The sequence below is a fragment of the Sus scrofa genome, chromosome 13 (assembly GCF_000003025.6).
Source record: "Sus scrofa isolate TJ Tabasco breed Duroc chromosome 13, Sscrofa11.1, whole genome shotgun sequence".
Classification (NCBI taxonomy): Eukaryota; Metazoa; Chordata; class Mammalia; order Artiodactyla; family Suidae; genus Sus; species Sus scrofa.
This window is the reverse complement of record NC_010455.5, coordinates 82,919,295-82,943,555: the sequence shown is the minus strand read 5'-3', so window position 1 is coordinate 82,943,555 and position 24,261 is coordinate 82,919,295. Positions and strand designations below refer to the sequence as shown.

Here is a 24,261-nt window from a genome sequence, read left to right as displayed (position 1 = left end):
TTTTGTTTTTTTTTTTTTTAATTGAAATATAGTTGATTTCCAGTGTTTGGTTTTTTAACTTTTTATTCTGAAGTAATTTTAGACGTGCAGAAAAGTTGTAAAAGTAGTACACCGAGTTCCTCCTTCCCTCCAGTTTCTCCTAGTTAACATCTTACATAACCATAATAGAATTACTCAAACAAGGAAATCCACATTGATACAGTAGTATAAACTAATCCACAGACTTTACTTGAATTTTGTCAGTTTTCCAACTCTTGTCCTTTTTCTGGCCCAGGATTCAAGCCAGGATTCCTACATTGCATTTAATATTCATGTCTTCTTAGTCTCCTCCAATCTGTGACATTCCCCTAGTTTTTCTTTCTTTCATGAGCTTCACATTTTTTGAGAGCACTGGCAGTTATGTTTTAGAACGTCTCTCGACTTGGGTGGGCCTGATATTTCTTGGGATGAGATTAGGGTCTGAATTTTGTTAGGATCCTGCAGAAGTGATGTCCGAGGCCTTAGTGCATCCTCTCAGGAAGACATCAGCATGTCTTACTATTGTTGTTCATCTCGGTCACTTGATTAAGAGGGTGCCTGCCAGATTTTCCCATTGTAACATTACTATTGTCCCCCTTTGTAGGGGATAAGAATCTTCTGAGGAGATACTTTTAGACCATGTAAATATTCTTGTTTCCCATCACACTTTCACTCACTAATTTTAGCATCCTCAGATGCTTTTTGCCTGCCACAATTATTCCTGTACTATTTGCTTAATGGTGGTGATTTTTCTATTTCCTGGGTAATGTTTAAACAACGAGGATGGGAGGCCGTGTATAAATCCTACTCTTTTTTTCTCCTTAAGTGGACAGTTCTGAGTGTGCTCTTCATAGCTCCTTGGAGAAGAGTTCATTTCAGTAACACATCCTTGGATTGGCTTTTCCTCCTTCACGTGTCACCCTTCCTAGCCCCTACTTTTGTTCCTTGGAATCATCGTCCAAAATAAGCCACTTTCACATAAGAATTTGTCTCAAATGGGAGTAGGGAAGGACAAGCAAAGATCTGTGTGTTACCTGTTGTTAAACATTTGACTCTTTAAGACTCTGTGGAAACTTCCATGTGTGCAAGAATATTCATAACAGCAGAATAGGAAAAAAAAAATGTAGAAAACCCAAATGCCCATCAATAAGAAAATGGATTATATAAATTTTGTTATTCTTACATCAGTGAAATATAATGAACTACATCCATCAAGATGGATGACTCAAAATTTTGAGCAAATACACAGTTCAGAAAGACGCAAAACCAAGAAATATATTGTATAGTGTTACATACATATATGCTAATTTTTTTTTTTTTTTTTGCTTCCGTGGGGTCAAATCAGAGATACAGCTGCTGGCCTACAGCCACAGCAATGCAGGATCCAAGCTGCATCTGTGACCTATGCCATAGCTCATGGCAACGCCAGATCCTTAGCCCACTGAGAAAGGCCAGGATCATACCCACAACCTCATGGTTCCTAGTCGGATTCATTTCCACTGCGCCACGATGGGAACTCATCTTTTTTTTTTTCATATGTTTTAAAATTATAAAGAAAACCAAGGAGGAGTTCCCTAGTGGCTCAGTAAGTTAAGGATCTGGTGTTGTCACTGCTGTGGTGCGGGTTTGATCCCTGGCCCCAGAATTTCCATATACTGCAGGCCCGACCAAAAGAATGAATGAATGAATGAATAAATAAATAAATAAATATTTAAAAAAATAAATAAATAAATAAAGGAAACCAAGGAAATTCAGAATTGGGTTTTTTGGGGGAGGGAAAGGCAGAGAGGCATGTGGGGTAGGTACATTTTCTATTTCTCAGGCTGGTACATGAAGCTTTATCATTTCTTATACCTCATTTATATTTTTATTTCTAGGATGAATAAAATATGTATCAAAGTAATTTTAGGAGTTCCCATTGTGGTGCAGTGGAAACGAATCTGACTAGTACCCATGAGGATTCAGGTTGATCTCTGGCCTTGCTCAGTGTGTCAGGGAGCTTCCATATGCCGTGGGTGTGGCCCTAAAAGGCAAAAAAAAAAAAAGTAATTTTAGGTTTGATATTAAGAAGAGGTTACTTTTATTAATGGTGACTGTGGAATCCTTCTGCAGCTAGAACCAGTTCATTTCAGAAATAAACTAAGGAGAAAGTCATGTCCCTCATGGAGAAAATTCCAAGGCTTTGATCCTACCCTGCCTTATTAATGTGACTAAGCTGCACATAATAGGACTGTCTCTGGAAGACAAAGCTTTGATTTAACACCTTTTTTCTCTTAAGTGTTTTTTCTTTTGTCACTGCATGGCTTAGGAGTGAAAACCGGATGCTTTTTTTTTTTTTAAGTCATATTTGCAACTATAAAGGTCTAGACAACTATAGGCCTCTGGGAATGATAGAAAGGTGTCACTGAGGACCTTGTCACTCAAAGTGTGATGTCTGGTGAAGCAGCACCATTTGGGAGTTTGTTGTAAATTCAGACTCTACACCCCGCCTCAGGCCTGCTAATTCAGAATCTGAATTTTAGTTTTACAAATTTTTATGGAAATATAGTTGATTTAAAATGCTGTGTTAGTTTCAGGTGTGCAGCAATGTGGCTCAGTTATATATACATATATATAATTATATGTATATAATTTTTTTACATTCTCCTTTATAATAGGTTATTATAGGATATTGCGTGTAGTTCCCTGTGCTATACAGTAGGTCCTTACTGGTTACCTATTTTATATTTTAGTGAGGTGTATATTTTAATCTCAAATTCCTCATTTATTCCTTCCACTCTTTCCCCTCTGGTAACAATACATTTGTTTTCTTTGTCTGGGAGTCTCTTTCAGTTTTGTATCTAAATTCATTTGTATCCTTTTTTTAGATTCCACTTTGTCTTTGACTGACTTCACTTAGCAGGATACTCTCTAGATCTATCCATGTTGCTGCAAATGGCATTATTTCATTCTTTTTTTATGGCTGAGTTTGAATTTTAACAAGATCTCTGATTCCCTGTGCACATCAAAGTCTGAGGCACTGGTCCTGGGGTCTATAGCTCCACCTACAGGAAGTGGCATCAGTCCCAGGACAGGGGCAGCACAGGGACATTTCTCAGGTTGAACTGTAACAGATCTGTCTCTTTCATGGCTATTTGTTTGTGGGTTTCCAAATTTACAAGTAGGGACCTATTTATTTATGCCTGTCTCCTCTTTCCAAGGGGGCTGGGCTGTGGCGCTCTAATCCATTCGGTAAAAACTTAGTGAGCTTCCTTCAATCACAGAAGATACTGTAGTGAATAGGGTGGACAACATAGCTCCATATCGCAAGGAGCTTGCAGTGTAACAGGATACAAATATTTAAAGTAGGAATTACAAGTCCGATGAATGTTAGAAAGACAAAGAATTGTATGGGAAAAGAGCTGGAGATAAGGAGTCAGAGGAAGCTTTCTGGAGAAAATGCTGTTTTAGTTAGGATGAGAAGGTTCATGTAGATGAGCTGTTTGTGAACTGGAGATGTTTTAAATTTTTTGGCCATGCCCTCTGGCACGTGGAAGGTCTCCAGTCAGAAACTGAACCTGTGCCATAGCAGTGACCTGAGCCACAGCAGTGACAACGCCGAATTCTTAACCACTTAGGCCACCAGGGGGATTTTTCTAAGCACAAGGAATATCCATGAATGAAGCTCTTTGGACATTTGTGGGTGTATTTCCAATGCCTTGCACTGTTGTTGGCATACAATAAGTGCTTAATAAGTGTTTGCCAAATCAGTAAGCATTCTGTTATGGGTCTGACATCTACTCTCTTGCCTTGGAGATAGTGGAAGCTTTATTTTCCTCTTCAAAGGAAATCAGATCCCTTAATGGGGAAATGAGAAGGAAGGGAGAAAGCTGACTCTTGTGCAAATTGCTAAATTGGAACTGTGAGTGGGAATGCAAAATTGATTTACATGAATTTTCCTCCCTGAAGCAACCTGACAATTTATTCTGTTCTGAAGAATTTTCAGTTTTTGGCTTCAAAACCAAGCTGTTCCTTATTCTGAATTTCTTGGCCTGCTGTGAAACTAGCATTTAGTGTCTTTTACAGCATACCCTGATTAGGTCATGGAAATTCACAGCTAGATCAAACCAGTATATGGAAAATTTGAAACTTGCACTGCCCATTTTACTTCATGGTTTTGGAAGGTGTTATGAAACATTGACTTTTAAATAATTTTTTTTTCCAAAAGCACTATTCTCAAGTGATCATAATAATTGCAATCATTGGTAGAACCCTTACTATATGCATTATATTGCAAAATCCTCATCTTAACTCTAAAAGAGTAAGTTGAGCCATAGGAAAATTGCCCGATATGAGCAATTTCATATGGTTGAACTTACTATTATGTTCAGATTCTCACCTTAAAAATTTACCAAGAGCTTAGAGAATCCCTGATAACCATAGCCTTACTCTAAAATTTAGCCCTGAGTTGTCTTCACAGATAAAGAGATCTTGGGGTCCAGCTCCTTAAGATTATCTACCACCACCCCTCCCCCATGAGCCCAAGCACTGCTCTGTTTCTCCCGCCACAACTGCTTACACTTTGTACTCTGTGTCTTGCTTACACCTTGTGCTGGGGAGATTTACAATCCATCTCCCCTGCTAGACTGAGCTCCCTGAGGAAAGAAGTTTTGTCTCTTTTGCTCATGTTCATACCTTTGTGCCTAGAGTGTCTGAAAAGTATTGAAGTTGAAACCTTAACAAAATTTCTGTGGAAACTAAACAAAACCTATTGATTTGTTACTGAAAAAATGCAAGGTAATGACTCCATCGGGGCTTTTGCATTTTAGAATCAGTCCAAGGAGACTGCCTTTGGCATTCTTGAACGCCTGACTTTATCTAGGTACAATTATGCAGAAATTATCTCTCCACTCCACCCCAGAGAAAGGTCCAAAGGTACTTTCTCACCTCCCCCACCTCGTTTAGGTATTTATTTAAATGGCACCTTTCCTGCTGCCTTCCCTGGGTACTGTGTTTAAGACAAGCCATCCTTCAAACACCCTCTCTACTAGACTGTTTTCCCCACAGCATGTGTACCAGCATGTAACAGCTAATATCTTGCTTATCTCTTTTGCATATTGTCTTTCCCACCCCACTAAAATGTAAGCTCACATGATTTTCAGATAGGCACACAATTAATAAAATGTATTAATATTGGAAGTGTATTTGGGGATAGGAGCCGTGATTTTCTCTTCAGCTTCTAGTGACCTGGCCTGGTTTGGATCTTATATGCCAGTGATTGAAGGACCCACATCCCGGGGCTCTCTAACCCACTGTCTGAACAATTCACAGGGTATTGCACACTTGGCCTCACACGTGGCCTCAATCACTTGTCCCCATTCTCCTTCACTCTGCTCCCCTGGAGATGACCCATTCGAATGCCTAGGGACGGAGATGTAACCGCCCTAGTTCCCCCTTTTCTAAGGGAGATAGGGTTTTCCTGCTTTAGGCTGAGGGGATGGGGGAGGATGAAAAAGTCAAGATTCCCACCATGGCCAGGGGAGACAGGGGAGGGTGTTTCTATATATTTTAGGCCTCAGGCCTGTAGCCTGCCCTGGAGGGGGCCGGGGAGCCGTGTGGTGGGACCGCTGCGGGGGGCCCACCAGGAACCTCCAGTGAGCTACCCAAGGCCGGTGCAGAGTGCAAGAGACCCCGCTTCCCCACCTGGCGGCCCCCTCCTCTCTTTGGGAAGCCTGGGGGCGGGGTTTGTTTACTCCTTGCACGCACCGCCGGCTTGGCCAATGCGTGGGGAGAGGCGCCTTACGTCACTCATGCCGAAGGCCAATCGGCGCTCACCGTGCTGCTCCGCCGCCAAAGCTCGCGCGGGGGAAGCGGGGCAGTGGCGGGGCCGGGAAAGGGCGGACGAAGCCGCCAGCGCTCTCTGCTGCAGCCGCCGGAGCTGCTCGGTAAGCGGGGCGCGCCCTGACCCTTCCTCTTTGGGCAGGCTCGAGGTCGCGCGCGCGCGCGGTCGGCGTCCCGGGGCCTCGAACTCCAGGGCCTCCACTGGGCAGGCCGCGGATCGCCCACCCTGCCCCGAGTGTAAATCCACCGGGACCTGGCCGCCGCCAAGCGCCGGCGCCACTGGAGCGGCGGCGCCCGAAGACGCGCCCCAGGCTCGAAGAAGAGCCCTGCGTGGCCGCCTTGTCCTCTGCAACCTAGCGGCGGTAAGGTCCAGGGCGAGGGCGCGGGCTCCGTGCCGAGGGCCTCTGGATTCGGCCCGCCGAGTTCCCGGGCAGGTTTCCCTCCATGAGCCTCCGGCCCCCTTGCAACCTCGGGTCCCATCTGTTTATTCCCACGCGTTCTTCCAGGCCTCGCCGAGTAACCCTTAAGGGTCTGGGGAAGAGTCGGAAACTCGAGACTCCCCTACTACCCCACTCCCCCGTACAAATTGGAGTGAGCCACCGTGCCTGAGTCACGCCTCGTGGAAGAGAGGAAAGGCTGCTTTCTCCTCTCTCGGCATCTTCAGGGGAGAAGGATGGCGTTAAGTCTAGGTTTCCGACTTTTCCTCCTTTCATGACCCATAGGCCTCCATCTCTCTCTATCAGGTGTATTTCAGAGTGCCAAAGCCTTTTGCGATTGGAAGAACCTCATCGCCCCCATAAGGGAACTTTTCTCTAAAGTAGAGGATCACTTTTGGGGCCCAGGCTCCTTTGAGAAATTCCAGAGAGCCAAGGTCTCCTCCCCTCTCCACCTTCCAGAAAAGTATAAAGGTTTTTGTAGGATCTTGTAGAGAGACTATGCAGCCAAGTGGGTGAGCTCTCAGCCTCTGCTACCAGCTGGTATTACCTTGCGTGTGGTCTCTTTCTTCATCTGTAAAAGAGTATCCACCTATTCGGGTTGTTGCCGGGAGTAAATGGACTAATAGGTGGAACCCTTTGGAACAAAGCTCATCTCCTATTAAGTGCTCTGCCCTGAATGAGTTAGGCCTTTAATTGACCACCGTGAATGGTGGTTTGTAAAAGGTCCCTCTATTGATGTTTCTCTTTTTTCTGCTGAAACAGTTAACAGGCTCATCATCCCTTTCTGTATTCACTGCTGAAGCTCCTTTTGAGCCTTTGAATACTTTGAATGCTTTTCTCTTCCTCATTCTATCTCTGAGGATTCAGACTCCCTTCCCACTTCTTTACTCTCTTTTTAGTAAGGCATTCCCTCCCTTCTCCGTTCTCCCCCAAATCTTTGTCTTGTGTTTTTTCATTTGACTTCTATAGCCTCATTCCGCCCCCCCGCCCCCCCACCGGGCCACTTTTCTTTTCTCTTATTGGCTTGTAATCATCTTCACCTAGTTGACATAGTTGAGGTTATTCATCTGTCCTCTGTACAAAATTACATAGAATTTAGTTGATTTGATCTTGCATGTTGCTTTTCCATTTCATTGGTTAGCCTATAATTTAGCTAAGCTTTATCACTATCCTGTTACTGTAATAAATCTTTCATGGCAGTGTCCATTCTCAAGTAGCACCCGGAGAAAAATCAAATGCCTAGACCCCGGATTCTGTCACACTTGTGTGCTGGCTCTCAATGCATTTGTTATTTATTAGAACATCTTGTGCCTGGAACTAGAGTCTAGTCTCATGGCAGACATGGTGTCTGTAGCACTGTTCTGGCAGTACAGTTGCAGTTTCAGCAATATGGCGCTTATATTTAATAAATGCCCAAGGCTTATTAAACTCTTATTTTTGAGTTCTCTTTATTTCTAATTGTTTAATTAAGAGGAGAAAACAATTTTCAAGTGTGTAATACCGTACATTACCATTTTGTGGTCATGTACCTTTCCATCCAACTCTTGGAACTCTGTCCTCCAACTGGCACCTTTACGTTTTTCCCTTGCAGCCAAAATCTTGACTGAGCTATGTCCTCTCAATGCAGCTTGAAATTGGATGTACAAATATGTTTCTCCTTTATGGGAAGGCATTTGCTGATGCAAATTATTCACTAAAACATACCCTAAGGATTCAGAGATGGCTTTTTTGTAATTAGGAATCGAAATGTGAATATACATTTGCTTTGTTGTTTTTTTTTTTTAGCGTGATAGATTGGCTTTGTTTTCTTGCTGTTGTTGTTTTATACAAAATGCATGAGTTAGTTATATTTACATTGACTTTACCATTTTTAAAACCCGTTTAGATATATGAAAGTTTTTAGAACATGGTGGGGAAACAGAGTGAGCTAAAATTAAATTCAAGGCAAAGGGAGTTCCCGTCGTGGCTTAGCGGTAGTAAACTCGACTAGTATCCATGAGGACATGGGTTCCACCCCTGGCCTTGCTCAGAATCCGGCATTGCTGTGAGCTGTGGTATAGTTCGAAGACGCACTCAGATTCAGTGTTGCTGTGGTGTAAGCCGGCAGCTGAAGCTCTGATTTGACCTCCTAACCTGGGAACCTCCATATGCTGTGGGTGGGGCCCTAAAAAGACAAAAAGTAAAAAAATTAAAAAAAAAAACATTCATAGCAAATTTAGTAAAATAGAACCTAGTGCTCTGACTTCTGGTCCATTGTTTCTTAGTTTGTCAAACTTAACAGTTAACCAGGAGTAAAAGATGAAAAGGGAGAATTTAAGATGAAGTCTTGAAAGCAAAGGGGGGACTTTCTAATTTGGGCGTTAAATATTAGATATTGAGTAGTACATTATCACCTTATTTTATCTTTAAGCTTAGGTATGTTTCTTTTAAGGTTTAAATAAATAATAAGACATTATTACTTATAGTCACAACTTACTTATGGGCAGTTTACATTGTCATTTGGCAAACTTCATTTCACTTTTTTGTGAACTCGCCATCCTTCTTCTTTTTTGCTGCACTCATAGAATGTGGAAGTTCCTGGCCCAGCGATTGAGCGAACCTGAGCCACACAGCAACTCAAGTCGCTGCAGTGACAAAACTGGATCCTTAACCCACTGCACCACAAGAGAACGCCCCAATTTTTTTTTTTTTTTAAGTAGACAGACCTTTTTGAATTTAAAAAATTTGTATTGATTTATTTTTATTTTTTGGCCACTGGCGTGCAGCAGCTTGATGGGGGGTTTCAGTTCTGAGACCAAGGATTGAACTCTGGGCCTCAGTGGTAAAAGTACCGGATCCTAACTACTAGACCACCAGAGAACTCCCTTGCCATCCTATTTTAAACTCTTACTGCAGCATGTATCTTAATATATGTTAGAGGAGACTAGAAAGCATAGAGTTCAGGGTTTTTAGATCATAAAATTTTAAGTTGTAATCAGTTCTAAAGATTATTAAATATACTCACCTTTTCTACTTAAATCCTTTCCATTTTAACCTGAGATATATGATTTTAGGGGTAGGAAGGACATGAATACATTTAAAGTAGATTTGTGAACCCTTGGAAATTTTATAAAAAAATATATGCATTTGTGTATTTTTCTGAAGCAAAGATATTTGGACAACTCTAATTTTTGTACAATTATTTCTTTTACTGAACTGGAAGTTACATCTTTACTGGTTCCAGTTCTGTCTCTTCTATATGTGGGTTTTCAAATATCTGGAGATACCTCCTATATTCTGATTCTTCAATTCTCTAGTCAGAAAATATTTTCGGTCTTTAATCTCCTCTAATGATTTTATTGTTTTGATCTGTACCTCCTCATAATACCTATGGCTCATTTGTGGATTTGTGTCATTTCCTCCATATTCTTCTTAAAAGTGTGGTACCCATAATTAGATGTTAACCAGCAGAGAAGACCATGTTACCACTCTGATTTTAAAGCATGTACTTGAAGATTAAGAGTGGACTTGTTTCTTTGGCAACCGCATCACACTGTTAATTCATGCTAATGACCTGTCTAAAAAAGACAGACTCAGGGGCCAGCCTGCTTGGGTTTAAATCCTAGCTCCACAGTTAATCAGCAGGATGGCCTTGAGTAAATTATGTAAACGTTTTGGGGCCTCAGTCTTCTCATCTGTAAAAAGGGTTTGTAACAGTACCCATCTCATAGGGTTGTTCTAAGGAATAAATGAGTGCATATATGTTAAACACTTAGAATGGTCCCTGGCATTTGAGTGCTATGTACTTTAACCATTATTGATTTTTTTTTTCTTTTTTTTCTTTTTTTTTTTTTTTTTTTGGCTATTTCTTGGGCCGCTCCCTCGGCATATGGAGGTTCCCAGGCTAGGGGTCAAATCGGAGCTGTAGTCTGCACCAGAGCCACAGCAACGTGGGATCAGAGCTTCGTCTGCAACTTATACCACAGCTTACGGCAACGCCGGATCGTTAACCCACTGAGCAAGGGCAGGGACCGAACCCGAAACCTTATGGTTCCTAGTCAGATTCGTTAACCACTGCGCCACGCCGGGAACTCCCCCATTATTGATTTTTTAGTCAACTGAAATTCTTGAGTTGTTTTGTCCATGCTCCCAGTTCTTTAATAGATTATTTTTTTTTGGTAGGATTTTACATTTTATCCGAATTAAATTTTGCTTTGTCAGATTGGTTCCAGTATGTTGACTCTGAAGGAAAAAAAAATCTTCAATAAAGAAGCTTTTTGGTTTATGCATAGATTTGATAAACTATAAGTTTGATAATGTTGACATAGCCCTCATGTAAATATTATTAAAATGTTGACTAGGGAGGCCTAAGAGCAGAGCTCTTGCCCTTCTAGAGACCTCTTAATATTGATTTAAAAAAAACTTGTTGGGGAGTTCCTGTTGTGGCTCTGGTAATGAACCCCACTAATATCCATGAGAATGCAGGTTTGATCCCTGGCCTCACTCGCTGGGTGAGTTAAGGATTGGGTGTTGCCATGAGCCCAATCTGTAGTGTAGGTGTAGGTCGCAGACACAACTGGGATCCTGCATTGCTGTGGCTGTAGTGTAGGTAGGTGACGACAGCTCCGATTAGACCCTTAGCCTGGGAACTTCCATTTGCTGTGGGTATAGCCCTGAAAAGACAAAAAAACAAACAAACAAAACAAAACAGAATTTGTTGGAGTTCCCAGGTGGTGCAGCAGGGTTTGGGGATCTGGTGTTGTCACTGCTGTGACTCAGGTTGCTGCTGAGGGCCTGGCCCTGGAATTTCCACATACTGTAGATGCTGCCAGGAAAAAAAAATCTTTTTAATTCTTTGGTTGTATGTGTTCAGCCAATTAAAAATCCAGCTAATTTGTCATTATCTACCTCAGATATTTCCAGGTTTTCACAAGGGATATATAAGGAACTGTAATGATTGCCTTCTTTTAGGAGGTTTTAACCCAGATAATTTTATATACTTCATTTAAAAAGATCCTGTCTGTTCAGTAAATGTCAGGAGAAGAGCATTAATCTGTCATTATGTGTCCTTAATGAAACTGTACTCGTTTCCAACAGCAGTATGTTGGTTACTACCTTTTCTGTGTTCATAAACTTCTCTCAGTAATGACTCTAAAATCTTGTTCAGAATTACATTTAACTTCACTGATCAGGATCCCCTTTCTCCAGCAGCTGCATGAACATTTATCTGGAGTTACATACCTTGTTAAAGATTTCCTTAGAGCAGTTAGGAACTCTCTTTAATCTTCTCATCCATATTAGCTTTGGTTTCCATTAATTCATGTTTAAATTTATTAAATGCCTATTTTGCACACGATAACAATGCTTGTTTAACCCCATCTGATCTGAAAAGAATTTTTTGGAAGAGATACTTGAAGGAAGAAGGTAATCCTTGTCCATTTTTCTCCATTCTTGTGTAGTCTGGACCTCCATTCCTTCTTTACTCTGCAAAAACAACTTCCTGTTAACCTTTCTTCTTCCGGATCTTTTTCTGTCTCCAGTCCTTTAGCACTGTAGCTAGAGTCATCTTTGTTTTTAAAGTGCGTATACCTCGGAGTTCCTGTTGTGGCTCATCGGAAATGAATCTGACTAGTATTCATGAGGACGCAGGTTTGATCCCTGGTCTTACTCAGTGGGTTAAGGCTCTGGCGATGCTGTGAGCTGTGGCGTGGGTTGCAGACATGGCTCGGATCTGGCATTGCCGTGGCTGTGGCATAGGCCAGTGGCTACAGCTCTGATTCGACCCCTTAGCCTGGGAACTTCCATATGACATGGGTGTGGCCCTAAAAAAAGGATAAAAATAAATAAATAAAGTACATATATCTCTAAAGTCTTTACTTCCCTGATAGAAAAATCTAAGATGATCTAATTAGATTTTTAGTTTCAAGTACTTTTCAACTCTCTTATTCTGTTTTCTATTTACTATCCTTCTAGATTCAAGACCCTTTCCCCTTTTTCACCTTCTTTATTCTTAGAGATGATATGAACCATCAGCCAGGCAGTAGGCATGGAGAGATAGTGGTTCCCCACAAGCTGGTCCATGTGTGTCCCTCGGGTTGTCAGCTGTTACAGGCACTGTGTGAGGCACTGAATTGACAAAGGAGCATGACATAGCCTCAGGCTTTGAAGAATTCTAAGTGCAGGGAAAGATAGACCAGAGGAAACTGTTTGGAGAAAACTTTTTTTTTAATACTCAAAAGCATAATAGGTTTATGTAACGGATTCCATTTTACTTTGAAAAGAGCCAAGTATGTTGTTATGAAAGAATGAGTTTGTTAAAGTGACCAATTCCATTCTGTTTAAGTTAAATCAAATTGTAAAATCATAAACCCATGAATGTAGAAGAACAGTCTATATTTCAAAACTGCCAAAATAAACTATTTAATCAAAACTGGAAGTACTAACGTGTTTTTTACATGCCACTTGAGAGTGAACAATTGCAAAATCAGCCTACCAAGTTTTTCTTCACAGCATCCTTGAAATTGTGGTGATGAGATAAAACTACCTGTGAAAGAGAAGCTTTATGCTATTCAGAGGAGTAGGGGGAGAGGGAGAGAAGGAAAGGGGATGAGGCAGGAGAGGAGAGGATGATCAACAGTCGCTATTAGAACTAGGATGAAATATACAATGTGACAGGTAGAATTAAACACCTCTGTATGTTATACAAGAAAGCTGTTAAGAGAGTGAAACCTAAGAGCTCTCATGGCAAGAAGAACAATTTTTTCTCTTTAATTTTGTATCTATATGAGATGATGGATGTTCACTAGGCTTATAATGATATTCCCTTCCTGAGGTATGTAGATAAATCATTATGTTGACCACCTTAAACTTATATAGTGCTCTTTGACAACTAGGCCTCAATAAAACCGGAAGAAAGGAAAGAACATATACAGCTATGGGAGTTCCTGTCCTGGCTCAGCAGTAACAAAACCGACTAGGATCCCTGAGGACATGGGTTCAATCCCTGGCCTCACTCAGTGGGTTAAGGATTTGGCATTGCTGTGAGCTGTGGTGTAGGTTGCAGACAAGGCTTAGATCCCAAGTTGCTGTGGCTGTGGCAAGGCAAGCTGCTGCAGCTCTGATTTGACCCCTAGCCTGAATGTGGCCCTAAAAATACAAAAAAAAAAAAAAAAAAAGGAACATACATAATTAACAAACAGTGAATAAAATGATTTCTGGACTAATGAAAGTGTGGAAAAACTGTTACATAAATGATTCTGCACTAATTGATACATTTTTAGTTATAAAGTTCTTTACAAGTACATTTTGTGAGCATGATGATGATGTATTTTTAAGCTGAACAGACCCATGTTCAAAGATAAGACTATTACTTGTATAGGCATTCTAAGACGTATACACTGAAAATGTGTGTCGAAAGTGCCATCATTATATATGAAAAGCAGTAGGATACTTATTGATGTTAACATTTTGCCTACATACAATTTTGCCATTAAGTTCATACTGTTCAGGGAGTTCCTGTCATGGCTGAACAGTTAATGAATCTGACTAGCATCCATGAGGACGAAGGTTCGATCCCTGGTCTTGCTCAGTGGGTTAAGGATCCAGCATTGCTTGTGAGCCATGGTGTAGGTCTCCGACATGGCTTGGATCCTGCGTTGCTGTAGTTGTGACATGGGCTGGCAGCTGTAGCTCCAGTTAGACCTCTGGCCTGGGAACCTCCATATGCTGTGAGTGCGGCCCTAAAAAGCGCACGCGCACACACACACACACAATTCATACTGTTCAGCACGTTGTACTATATCACAGTTAACTGTTTTAAAAAACAACTACTGGAGTTCCTGTGGTGGCTCTGTGCTTAATGAATCTGACTAGGAACCATGAGGTTGTGGGTTTGATTCCTGGCCTCGATCAGTAGGTTAAGGATCTGGCGCGTTGCCCTAAGCTGTGGTGTTGCCTGCAGATGCGGCTCCAATCCTGTGTTGCTGCGGCTCTGGCATAGGCCGGTGGCTACAGCTCCAATTTGACCTCTGGCCTGGGAACCTCCATATGCTGTGGGTGTGGCCCTAAAAAGACAGACAAATAAATAAATAAATAACAACTACTAAACATCTTTAAAGAAAATGATTTATGGAATATTGAGAATTGTGGTCAGAAAAGTTGTTTTAGAAAAGTTTTCCAAGAGTACTTGACTACTTTGGATCTTGAAAAGCTTATTTGAAAATAAGCTTACTTTTTTTAAAAGTTAGTTTTTCATAAGATGATTTATTTTGATTGGAAAAGGGTTGCGTGAGGGCAGCTTAAATTCTTATCTAAAAAAAACAATTACAGTATGAATTCCTTGATTATTATATGGGAAAAGAATCATGAGCCTTGTTATTGAAATCTTTGTACTGTCATAATAAAAACTTTAGATGATAATTCAGACAATTAAGATAACAAAAATGAAAAGCAAAAGGCAAACAATCATCTGATTTTAATTCAGGTGCCAAAATGCTAAGCATTAGTCAGTGGTTCTTGTCTTTTTTTTTTTAAATGGAAGAATAAAAAAGGCATTCTCTTGTGGCACAGTGGGTTAAGATCCAGCATTGTCCCTGCAGCAGCCGTGGCATGGGTTTGATCCCTGGCCAGGGAACTTCCACATGCTGCCGGTGTGGCCAAAAATTCAAAGCAGTAATAAATTAAAAATAAAACCCGGAACATTTAGTAAAGCTCAGGAAAAACTGGAGTAGATGCAGCTGTTTAGTTTTCAAATATAAAAAGTGCATGGTTCCTAGGGATGTGTTTGGCTTCTTTCAAGTTTCAGCTTGTGTGTGTGTGCGCACGCTCTTTTTTAGGGCCGCATCTGTGGCATATGAAGTTCCTGGGCTAGGCATTAAATAGGAGCTGCAGCTGTGGACAGCAATTCAGGATCTGAGCTGAGTCTTTGACCTACACCACAGCTCACGGTAATGCCAGATACTTAACCCAGTGAACGAGGCCAGGGCTCAAACCTGCATCCTCATGGATACTAGTTAGGTTTATAACCCATTGAGCCACAATGGGAACTCCCTCAAGTTTCAGCTTTTCAAAGCTGGAACTCAGCAGAGCAAGTAAATGAACAGGTTTACTGTGGAAGCAAGTAATAGAAAAACAATTGTTAAATAATTCAATGCTGAAATTTCTTCAGTAGTACTATCAGTGAGTTATTTTGAACCAAGAAACTGCTATGGCATACATTTCCATTATGGGGTACCAGTATTTATTTAGGTGTTAACAGATGTTAGATTCTTTTCTAATTCATATCAGAATGATTTTAGGACTATGGGTTGTAATAACATCTTCCATTGACCTTAACATTTGAGCAGACTTGCTAACTTAATTAGTAAACTAGTTAATTACAATGTTAGAATTGGATAATTTTTTTTCAATAAATGAGCTCTGAAAGAATTTAAAAAAGTATTCCTTCTTCCCAGGTTGAATTATTTTCTTTTATTGTTATTATAGCAGATCCAGTAATATCCTTGAGAAAAATCTGTTCTGAATTAGTAATTTCTTAGGTTAATTGAAGTTACACCCTGGGGAAAAAGTTCAGACAATTGAATTCCCTCTCTCTCTCTCTTTCTTTTTTTTTTGCTTTTTAGGACCGCACCCCAAGCATATGGAAGTTCCCAGGCCAGGGGTCGAATTGGAGCTACAGCTGCCAGCCTAAGCCACAGCCATAGCAACTCGGGATCTGAGCTGCATCTGTGACCTACACCACAACTCACAGCCACGCCAGATCCTCTATCCACTGAGCGAGGCCAGGGATTGAACCCACATCCTCATGGATGCCAGTCGGATTGGTTTCTACTGAGCCACAATGAGAACTCTGAATTTCCTCTCTTGACATAAGTGACATAAAGTAAGAATAAATTTCAAGAAACTGAAATACTGAGCAAAAGCATGTGAAACTAATGCTAGGGAAAAAAAGACTTTTAGAAAGAGGTCACTACATAAAAAACCCTTCTCGCCCATAAGGAAAAGAAATTTCAGAAGAGATGAGACGATAGTAAAGAAAATAAAAGATTGTATTAGTATAAGCAGCTCAATGAAAAAAGTGAAAGCCTGTTTACTGGGCTGTTTTTTTTTTTTTTTTTTTGTCTTTTTACCTTTTCTAGGGCCGCTCCCGCTGCATATGGAGTTCCCAGGCTAGGGGTCTAATCAGAGCTGTAGCCACCAGTCCACACCAGAGCAATATGGGATTCGAGCTGCGTCTGTGACCTACACCACAGCTCACGGCAACGCCGGACTTTTAACCCACTGAGCAAGGCCAGAGATCGAACCCGCAACCTCATGGTTCCTAGTTGGATTGGTTAACCACTGCGCCATGACGGGAACTCCAGGGGCTGTTTTTTTATAACCTACAAAATGTAAAAGACTGTAGCAAATTTTCTAGGATTGAGTAAGGAAATAAAGATCCATAATCTAAAAGCTTTGTATCCATTATGAATTTTAATGACTTGCTTTGCTAAACACTTCCAATGCGAAAAGGATCTCATTTAATCCTTCCCCAAAGTGTACGAGATAGGTTTAATTGTTTTTCATTTTATAGGTGAGGACACAGTTGCTTCACTTGGATTAAAAAGATAGGGAGGGTGGAGTTTCTGTCCTGGTGCAGTGGTTAATGAATCTGACTAGGAACCATGAGGTTTCAGGTTCGATCCCTGGCTTTGCTCAGTGGGTTTAAGGATCCTGTGTTGCTGTGAGCTGTGGTCTAGGTTGCAGACGTGGCTCGGATTCCGAGTTGCTGTGGCTCTGGCATAGGCCGGTGGCTACAGCTCTGATTCGACCCCTAGCCTGGGAACCTCCATGTGCCGCGGGAGTGGCCCTAGAAAAGGCAAAAAGACAAAAAAAAAAAAAAAAAGGACAGGGAGGGCAGAGCTCCAACAAGAATCTGACTGTAATGCTAGCCGCTGCACTAGATTCCTTCGCTGAAATACTTAGGCCTTCAGCATTCACGCAAGAACCCCCATGAATTTTGGCCACCCGGAGGCATATGGAATTCTTGGGCCAGGGATAAGGTCTCTGCCACAGTCTTGACCTAAGCCACAGTTGACTTAACCCACTGTGCCGGGCCAGAATTCAAACCTGTGTCCCAGCACTCCCAAGATGCTACCAATTCTGTTGCACCACAGTGGGAGCTCCATGGGTCTTCGTATAGTATCTGTTTTTTCCTGGTGTGTTATAAATTTATCCAAATAGTGAGTGAATTGAAAATTAGCCTTTTTTTTTTTTTTTTTTGGCAGTAGTATGCAGCAGCTTGATGTGGCATCTCAGTCCCCAGACTAGGGATTGAACCTGGTGAAAACCCTGAATCCTAAACACTGGACCAGCAGGGATCTCTTCATCATTTTTGATTGATCACCCTTTCTCTAGCATCACTGTTTACTGTAATTTATTTATTTTATTTTTTTGCTTTTTTTTTTTAGAGCCACACAGGTGGCATATGGAAGTTCGCAGGCTAGGGTCCAAGCCTCGTCTGTGGCCTGCACCACAGCTCATGGCAATGCCAGATCCCTCAACCCACTGAATGAGGCCGGGGATCGAACCCAAATCCTCATGGGTACTAGGTGGATTTGTTTCTGCAGAGCCATGATGGGAACTCCATTTACTGTAATTTAAAAACAGACCATTTCTCCGGAGTTCCCATTGTGGTGCAGTGGAAACGAATATGACGAGGAACCATGACGTTGTGGGTTTGATCCCTGGCCTTGCTCAGTGGGTTAAGGATCCAGCATTGCCGTGAGCTGTGGTGTAGGTCACAGATGTGGCTCGGATCCTGAATTGCTGTGGCATAGGCTCCGATTAGACTCCTAGCCTGGGAACCTCCATATGCTGCAGGTGTGGCCCTGAGAGGACAAAAAACAAACAAAAAACCCAGACCATTTCTTTATAATGTTGTGTATGGTATCTTAAATTTAGCTGTATTTCAGTTAATGAGTTAAATCATGATTATGAGCTCTGTGAATCTAATATACTGACGGGTCTGCTGTGAATAGAAACAAGAACATGCTTAGATAAGACATTAACCTAACTCCTTTGTAACATAAATTTTAAGTTTTATTTTAATAGGCTATTTTGACTTGTTCCAAAATCAAATACTTGTGGGCTAAGAGAAAAAAAGGTCATTCTGAAATGATATAGAATCTTAGAGTTGTGATGAAAGGAGAGACAAAGGCTAAAAGTGTTCCTAAAAGTGAGAAGAATAAAAATAATATAGCAAACAATAGGAGCAGTGTTTATTCTTAGTCACAGAGCAGGAGCACCCTGTATTTCATAGTCAAAGATGCTGTGGCTAATGATGCTGTTATCAGCAGGATGTGGATGTGTCAACAACGAAATGTATACATGAAAATAAGAATGATAGTACATATCTTTTCACCAAAGTAGAAGACATTGTACAAAGGATTTTTTTTTTGTCTTTATCTTTAGGTATATATTGAAGCCTTCCAACCAACTGCAGAATAGAGCTCAGACTGGCCATCTATCTGTCTAGTTATTTATCTATCTTAGAATCAAAAGCCTTTGACATCTTATGGTACTTCCTGTTTGTATAAAACTCTCTCCCCCATTTCACCCTGGAAAGAAACTCTTTGACTCAGATTGGCCTTGAGTGAAAACAGGGAACTCTTGGATTAATTTGATTTAGTCAGTGTAAACCTTTTTCTGTTTTTTTTTTTTTAATCATTTTAACTACCTCAAGGATAGAGAAATTCTCAGCCCACTATCTAATTATTTTTTAGGCTTTCTGTAATAACAGACACAATATGAAGTGCTTTTTTCATGTTGTGACTAATAGTAACTTTGATGAATTTTTCACATTGAATCTACATGTCTTATGTAACCAGTCTGTGTTTGGTAATATTTTATGTCCCATATGAGGAGCTCTCACAAGTTGTCATTTTCTAGTGCTTACTATGTGTGAATCTTATTGTGTCTGATAGTCCCTTGATGATACTCCCTATTATAGCCACTCTTAGTTTTAGCTCTTGATTGTCTTGCACAAATCCCACTCTTTCTTGGAAGAATAAGGGTGAGGAAGAACATTAGATCAGTTGGGCTTTCTGGATTCTTCTGGACCTCTGGTCCAAGTTTGCCTTTCTGAATACGTGTATTAATATTTGGCAGCTATCAGTTTTAAAACTTTCTGAAGGAGAAGTCTTCTTCATATTTGTACTTCCACTTTCCAGAGGTAAAACCACATATTGAAAAAATGCATTTTTACTGAAAGATGATAGATTTCTACATTCTGGCAGATTTTTACTAAATAGCACATCTGTGTAACTAGCACCTTAGATTCAAAACCAGACTGTGACCAGTTGTATCTCTTTCCAGTAGTGGACATCTCTTTCCTGACTTCTAAGAGCATAAATTGGTAAAACTACCTTTAACCATATCTGCCTTTAGGTTTTTTTTTTTTTTTTACTGATTATCACTCTTAATGGTATAATTATTGCTGTGTTTCTTTTAAAAACCTTCTTTTGAACCAGTTTTAGACATAATAAAAAGGATACAGTTTCCTAATGTTGAGATTTTCATAACCATGGTATAATTATCAGGGTCAAGAAATTAACAACAGGGGAGTTCCCATTGCGGCACATCAGGTTAAGGACCCTCTGTTGTTTCTGTGAGGATGTGAGTTCGATCCCTGGCTTTGCTCAGTGGGTTAAGGATCCGGCATTGCCACAAGCTGCAGTGTAGGTCACAGCTCAGATCACGGTGTTGTGGTGGCTGTGATGTAGAGTTTGACCCCTGGTCCAGGAATTTCCATATACTGCAGGTACAGCCATAAAAAGAAAAAAAGAAAAGAAATTAACATCAGTACAATATTATTAACTAAACTACAGACCTTAGGGAGTTTTTGTTGTGGCTTAGCGATAGTGAACCCAACTAGTATCTCATGGATGAGGGTTTGATCCCTAGCCTCACACAGTGGGTTAAGGATCTTGCATTGCTGTGGCTCTGGTGTAGGCCAGTGGCTAGATTCAGCTCCTAGCCTGGGAGCATCCATGTGCCGCAAATGTGGCTCCAAAAAGAAAAAAAAAAAAAAAAGACGAACTTGTTTTAATGTCTGGTTAGGGCTATTTTCCTGTCATAGTTTTTCTTTTTCAGTACTTTTCTAGTTATTCTTGCATATTTGTTTTCCATATCAACATTAATGGTGATTTGTGTAACTATAAAATGACATGTAAGTATATTTACTTGTTGGGATTACATTAAATTTATATATTAATTTAGGGAGAATTTATATCCTTACAATGTTTAATTGTCTTATCAAAGAGCAGGGTATGTCTTTTTCCTTTGTTCAGTCTTTTTTTGTTTTTGCTCTTTTTGGCTATACCCATGGCTTGTGGAATTTCTGAGGCCAGGTGTCAAACCCTTGATATAGCAGTGACAATGCCAGATCCTTAACCTGCTGAGGCACTAGGGAACTCCTCTATTGTTCAAGTTTTTTTTTTTTAAGAGTATTTAAATATTTCCTGAGCTTTTTTTTAAATATAAAGAGCTTTTTGAGATTTAATTCACATATCATAAAATTTTATCATAAAAGGTATAAACATACCTTTTAAAGTGTATGATTCAGGGGTTTTTGGTACATTCACAGATATGTGCAAACATCATCACCACCTCAATCCAGAACATTTCCATCACCACAAAGAGAAACGCTGTATCGGGAGCAGTCTTCCCCATTCCCTTCTCCCTCCAGCCCTTGGCAACTATTGATTTACTTTGTTTCTAAGGATTTTCCTACTTTGAACATTTCATGTAAATGGAATCTTACATCATGGGCGTTTTGTGACAGTCTTTTTTTTTTTTTTTTTGGTCTTTTTGGAGCCACACCCATAGCACATGGAGGTTTCTGGGCTAGGGGTTGAATCGGAGCTCTAGCCGCTGGCCTATGCCACAGCCACAGCAATGCAGGATCCTTAACTCACTGGGTGAGGCCAGGGATTGAACCTGCGTCCTCATGCATGCTAGTCAACTTGTTTCCACTGAGCCGCTAAGGGAACTCCGCGACAGCCTTCTTTCACTTACCCTCATATTTCCTAGGTTGATACATGCTGTAACATGATCAGTATTTCATCTCCTTTTTATTGCCAGATAATATGCGTTCCATTGCATAGGTATAGCCCATCTTATTTACCCATCACTTTTTGGCCATAATGATAATGCTGCTGTGAGCATTCACAGGCAGGCTTTGTGTGGGCATATGTTTGTTTGTTTTGGTTTTGTTGGTTTCTGGCTGCCTGGAAGCATATGGAGCTCCCGGGCCAGGGATCAGATCTGAGCCACAGTTTCCACCTAAGCCACAGCTGGGGCGGATCCTTAACCCACTGTCAGGCTGGGGGATTAAATCTGTGTCCCAGAGCTCCCAAGACAGCACTGATCCTGTTGGCCACCGCAGGAACTTCTGTGTAGGTGTATGTTTTCAGTTCCCTCTTGCAAGTTTTATACATTTCTTGTAATTTATTATGAAGTGTTTAATCTCTCCTACTATTGGACTTTACCATTATACCCCTCCTAGTGTTTATTGATTTCTGTGTTTTTCTGTATTGATTTTGTTTTGGTATATAAGTTAAACTCGACTGCAATTTAACATATTGGTCCTGTCGTTATCTGGCTTTGGTGTAAAGGTTATACTGACCTCATTAAATGAGATGCTGTTTTGAAGAGAATTCTTTGGAAGACAATGTGTATTCTCCCATTTTGGGGGCAGCTTGCTACATGTGTCTCTCTCTCACGCTCTCTCTCTCTCTGTTTTGTTTTTTTTTTTTTTTTGGTTTTAGGGCTGCACCTATGGCATATGCAAGTTCCCAGGCTTGGGGTGAATCTAAGCTACAGCTGCCGGCCTACACCAAAGCCACAGCAATGCTGGATCCAAGCCTCATCTGTGACCCACACCACAGTTCATGGCAGCAACGGATCCTTAACCCACTGTGTGAGGCCAGGGATCAAACCTGCATCTTCATGGATTCTAATCAGGCTTGTTTTCTCTTAAACCACACTTAACTGTGTTGATGCAATTTTGTATATCCTTACTGACTTTCTTATTTTATCTGTTTGGCTGTATTAGTCTCTTGTTATTGTGGATTTCTCAGTTTGTTGTTGTACATTTGTCTCTTCTTTCGCCTTATACATTAGTAAACTGTGTTATAAAATACATCAGATTTAGAATATTTGTCTTCCTGCTGAAAAGAACCTTTAATCATTGTCCTCTTTATCCTCTGTAATGCTCTTACTGTAAAGACTATTTGTCTATTTATAGTCACATTGTCTTTCTTTTTTTCACTCTGTTACTTTCTCTGGCGGTATGCTTTAGAGATTGCAGAGAGCAGTTGGATTTTGTTTTGCTTTTTGTTGTTTGTTTTAAACCCAGTGTGACAGTCTTTAAACTGATGAGTTTATTCACGTATTTGCTTTTCTTTCTACCATCTATTTATGTTGCCTTTTCTGAGCTGCTTCTATTCTTCTGTCCTCTCTGCTTTTGATTACTCTTTTATACTTTCAGTGGTTGCCTTTAAATTTTTAGTGAGCATATTTAATTTAACACCATATTTCCTAAATAGCATCAGGCTCTTAGAATTCTTTAATTCTGATCACATGCCTCCCTCCTGATGTTATTGTTGTCCAAGAGGCATATCTTCTCCTGTTTTTACCCCCTACATTCTTCGTCTTCTAAAATTTTTCAGTATAGCTATTGTACAGATGTTTGTACACACTCATATAATTTTTGTTCATTTCTCTTTCTTGAATTTCTTTTGCATTTTCAGTTTTGTTTCCATTTTCCTGAGGGACATCCTTTGGATGTCTCTTTTTTGAATGTCTATTGAAGGTAAATGCATGGAAAATGTCTTTTATTTCACCCTTATTTATATTATTGCTTTTTAGGGCTGCACTGGTAGCATGTGAAGTTTCCCAGGCTAGGGGTCTAATTGGAGCTATAGCTGCCAGCCTACACCACAGCCACAGCAACGTGGATCCGAGTCGCATCTGCGACCTACACCACAGCTCATGGCAACGTAGGATCCTTAACCCACTGAGTGAGGACAGGGATCAAACCCGCAACCTCATGGTTCCTAGTTGGATTCATTTCTGCTGTGTCTTGGCGGGAACTCCTATTTCACCCTTATTTTTGAAAAATAGTTTAGAATTCTAGTTTGCTCTTATTTTCCCTTAACACCTTGAGGCTGTTACTTCACTATGTTTTTGCTTTTACTGCTGTTGAGAAATCTTCTGCAGGCTAATTGGCATTCCTTTGTAGATAGTCTTTTTTCCTCTGCCTGTGTTTTTTCCTTCAGTTTTTTTTTTTTTTATTGTGGTAAAATACATATAACAAAGTTTACTATTTGAACCATTTTAAAATGTATGGTTCCGTGTTAAGTACATTCATATTGTTGTGCAATCATCACCACCATCTCCAAAACTGTTTTCCTCTTGAAAAACTGAAACTCTGTGCCCGTTAAACAATAATGACCATTCTCCTCTTCTCCAGTCCCTGACAACTACTGTTCTGCTTTCTGTCTCTGATTTTGATTACTCTAAGTAGTGATATATAGCATAGATGTAGAATCATGCAGTATTTATCTTTGTGTGATTGAATTATTTCACTTAGCATAGTATCCTCAGGGTTCATCCATGTTATAGTATGTGTCATAATTTTCTTTTAAAGTCAAACAATATTCCATTGAATACCACCCCCCCATATTTTGCTTATTCATTCATCTGTCAGTGGTTACTCAGGTTACTTCCAAGTTTTAGCTGTTGTGTGTAGTACTGCTGTGAACATGGATGTACAAATATCTCTTTGAGACCCTGCTTTCAGTTATTTGTAGTATATACCCAAAAGTGGAATTGCAGGATCACACAGTAATTCTATTTGCATTTTTTTCAGTAACTCTCATACCATTTAAACTCTACACTGGCTATACCATTTTATATTCCTACTGGCAGTTCAGAGTCTCAGTTTTTGTACATCCTTGCCAACACT

General features: G+C 40.5%; 1 protein-coding gene across 7 annotated transcripts in view; it reads left to right on the top strand.

The window, feature by feature from the left end:
• The window catches only part of TFDP2 (transcription factor Dp-2), a 185,345-nt gene continuing 166,849 nt past the window's right edge, over positions 5,766-24,261 (top strand). Inside the window, exon 1 of one of the 7 annotated variants that reach the window (XM_021069551.1) lies at positions 5,766-5,942. In XM_021069551.1, the coding sequence (XP_020925210.1) occupies positions 5,778-5,942 (165 nt within the window). In that variant the 5' untranslated portion in view covers positions 5,766-5,777. Of the gene's footprint in view, positions 6,201-24,261 lie in introns of all 7 variants that reach the window. The other 6 variants (XM_021069553.1, XM_021069554.1, XM_021069555.1 and 3 more) reach the window with 6 other exon arrangements.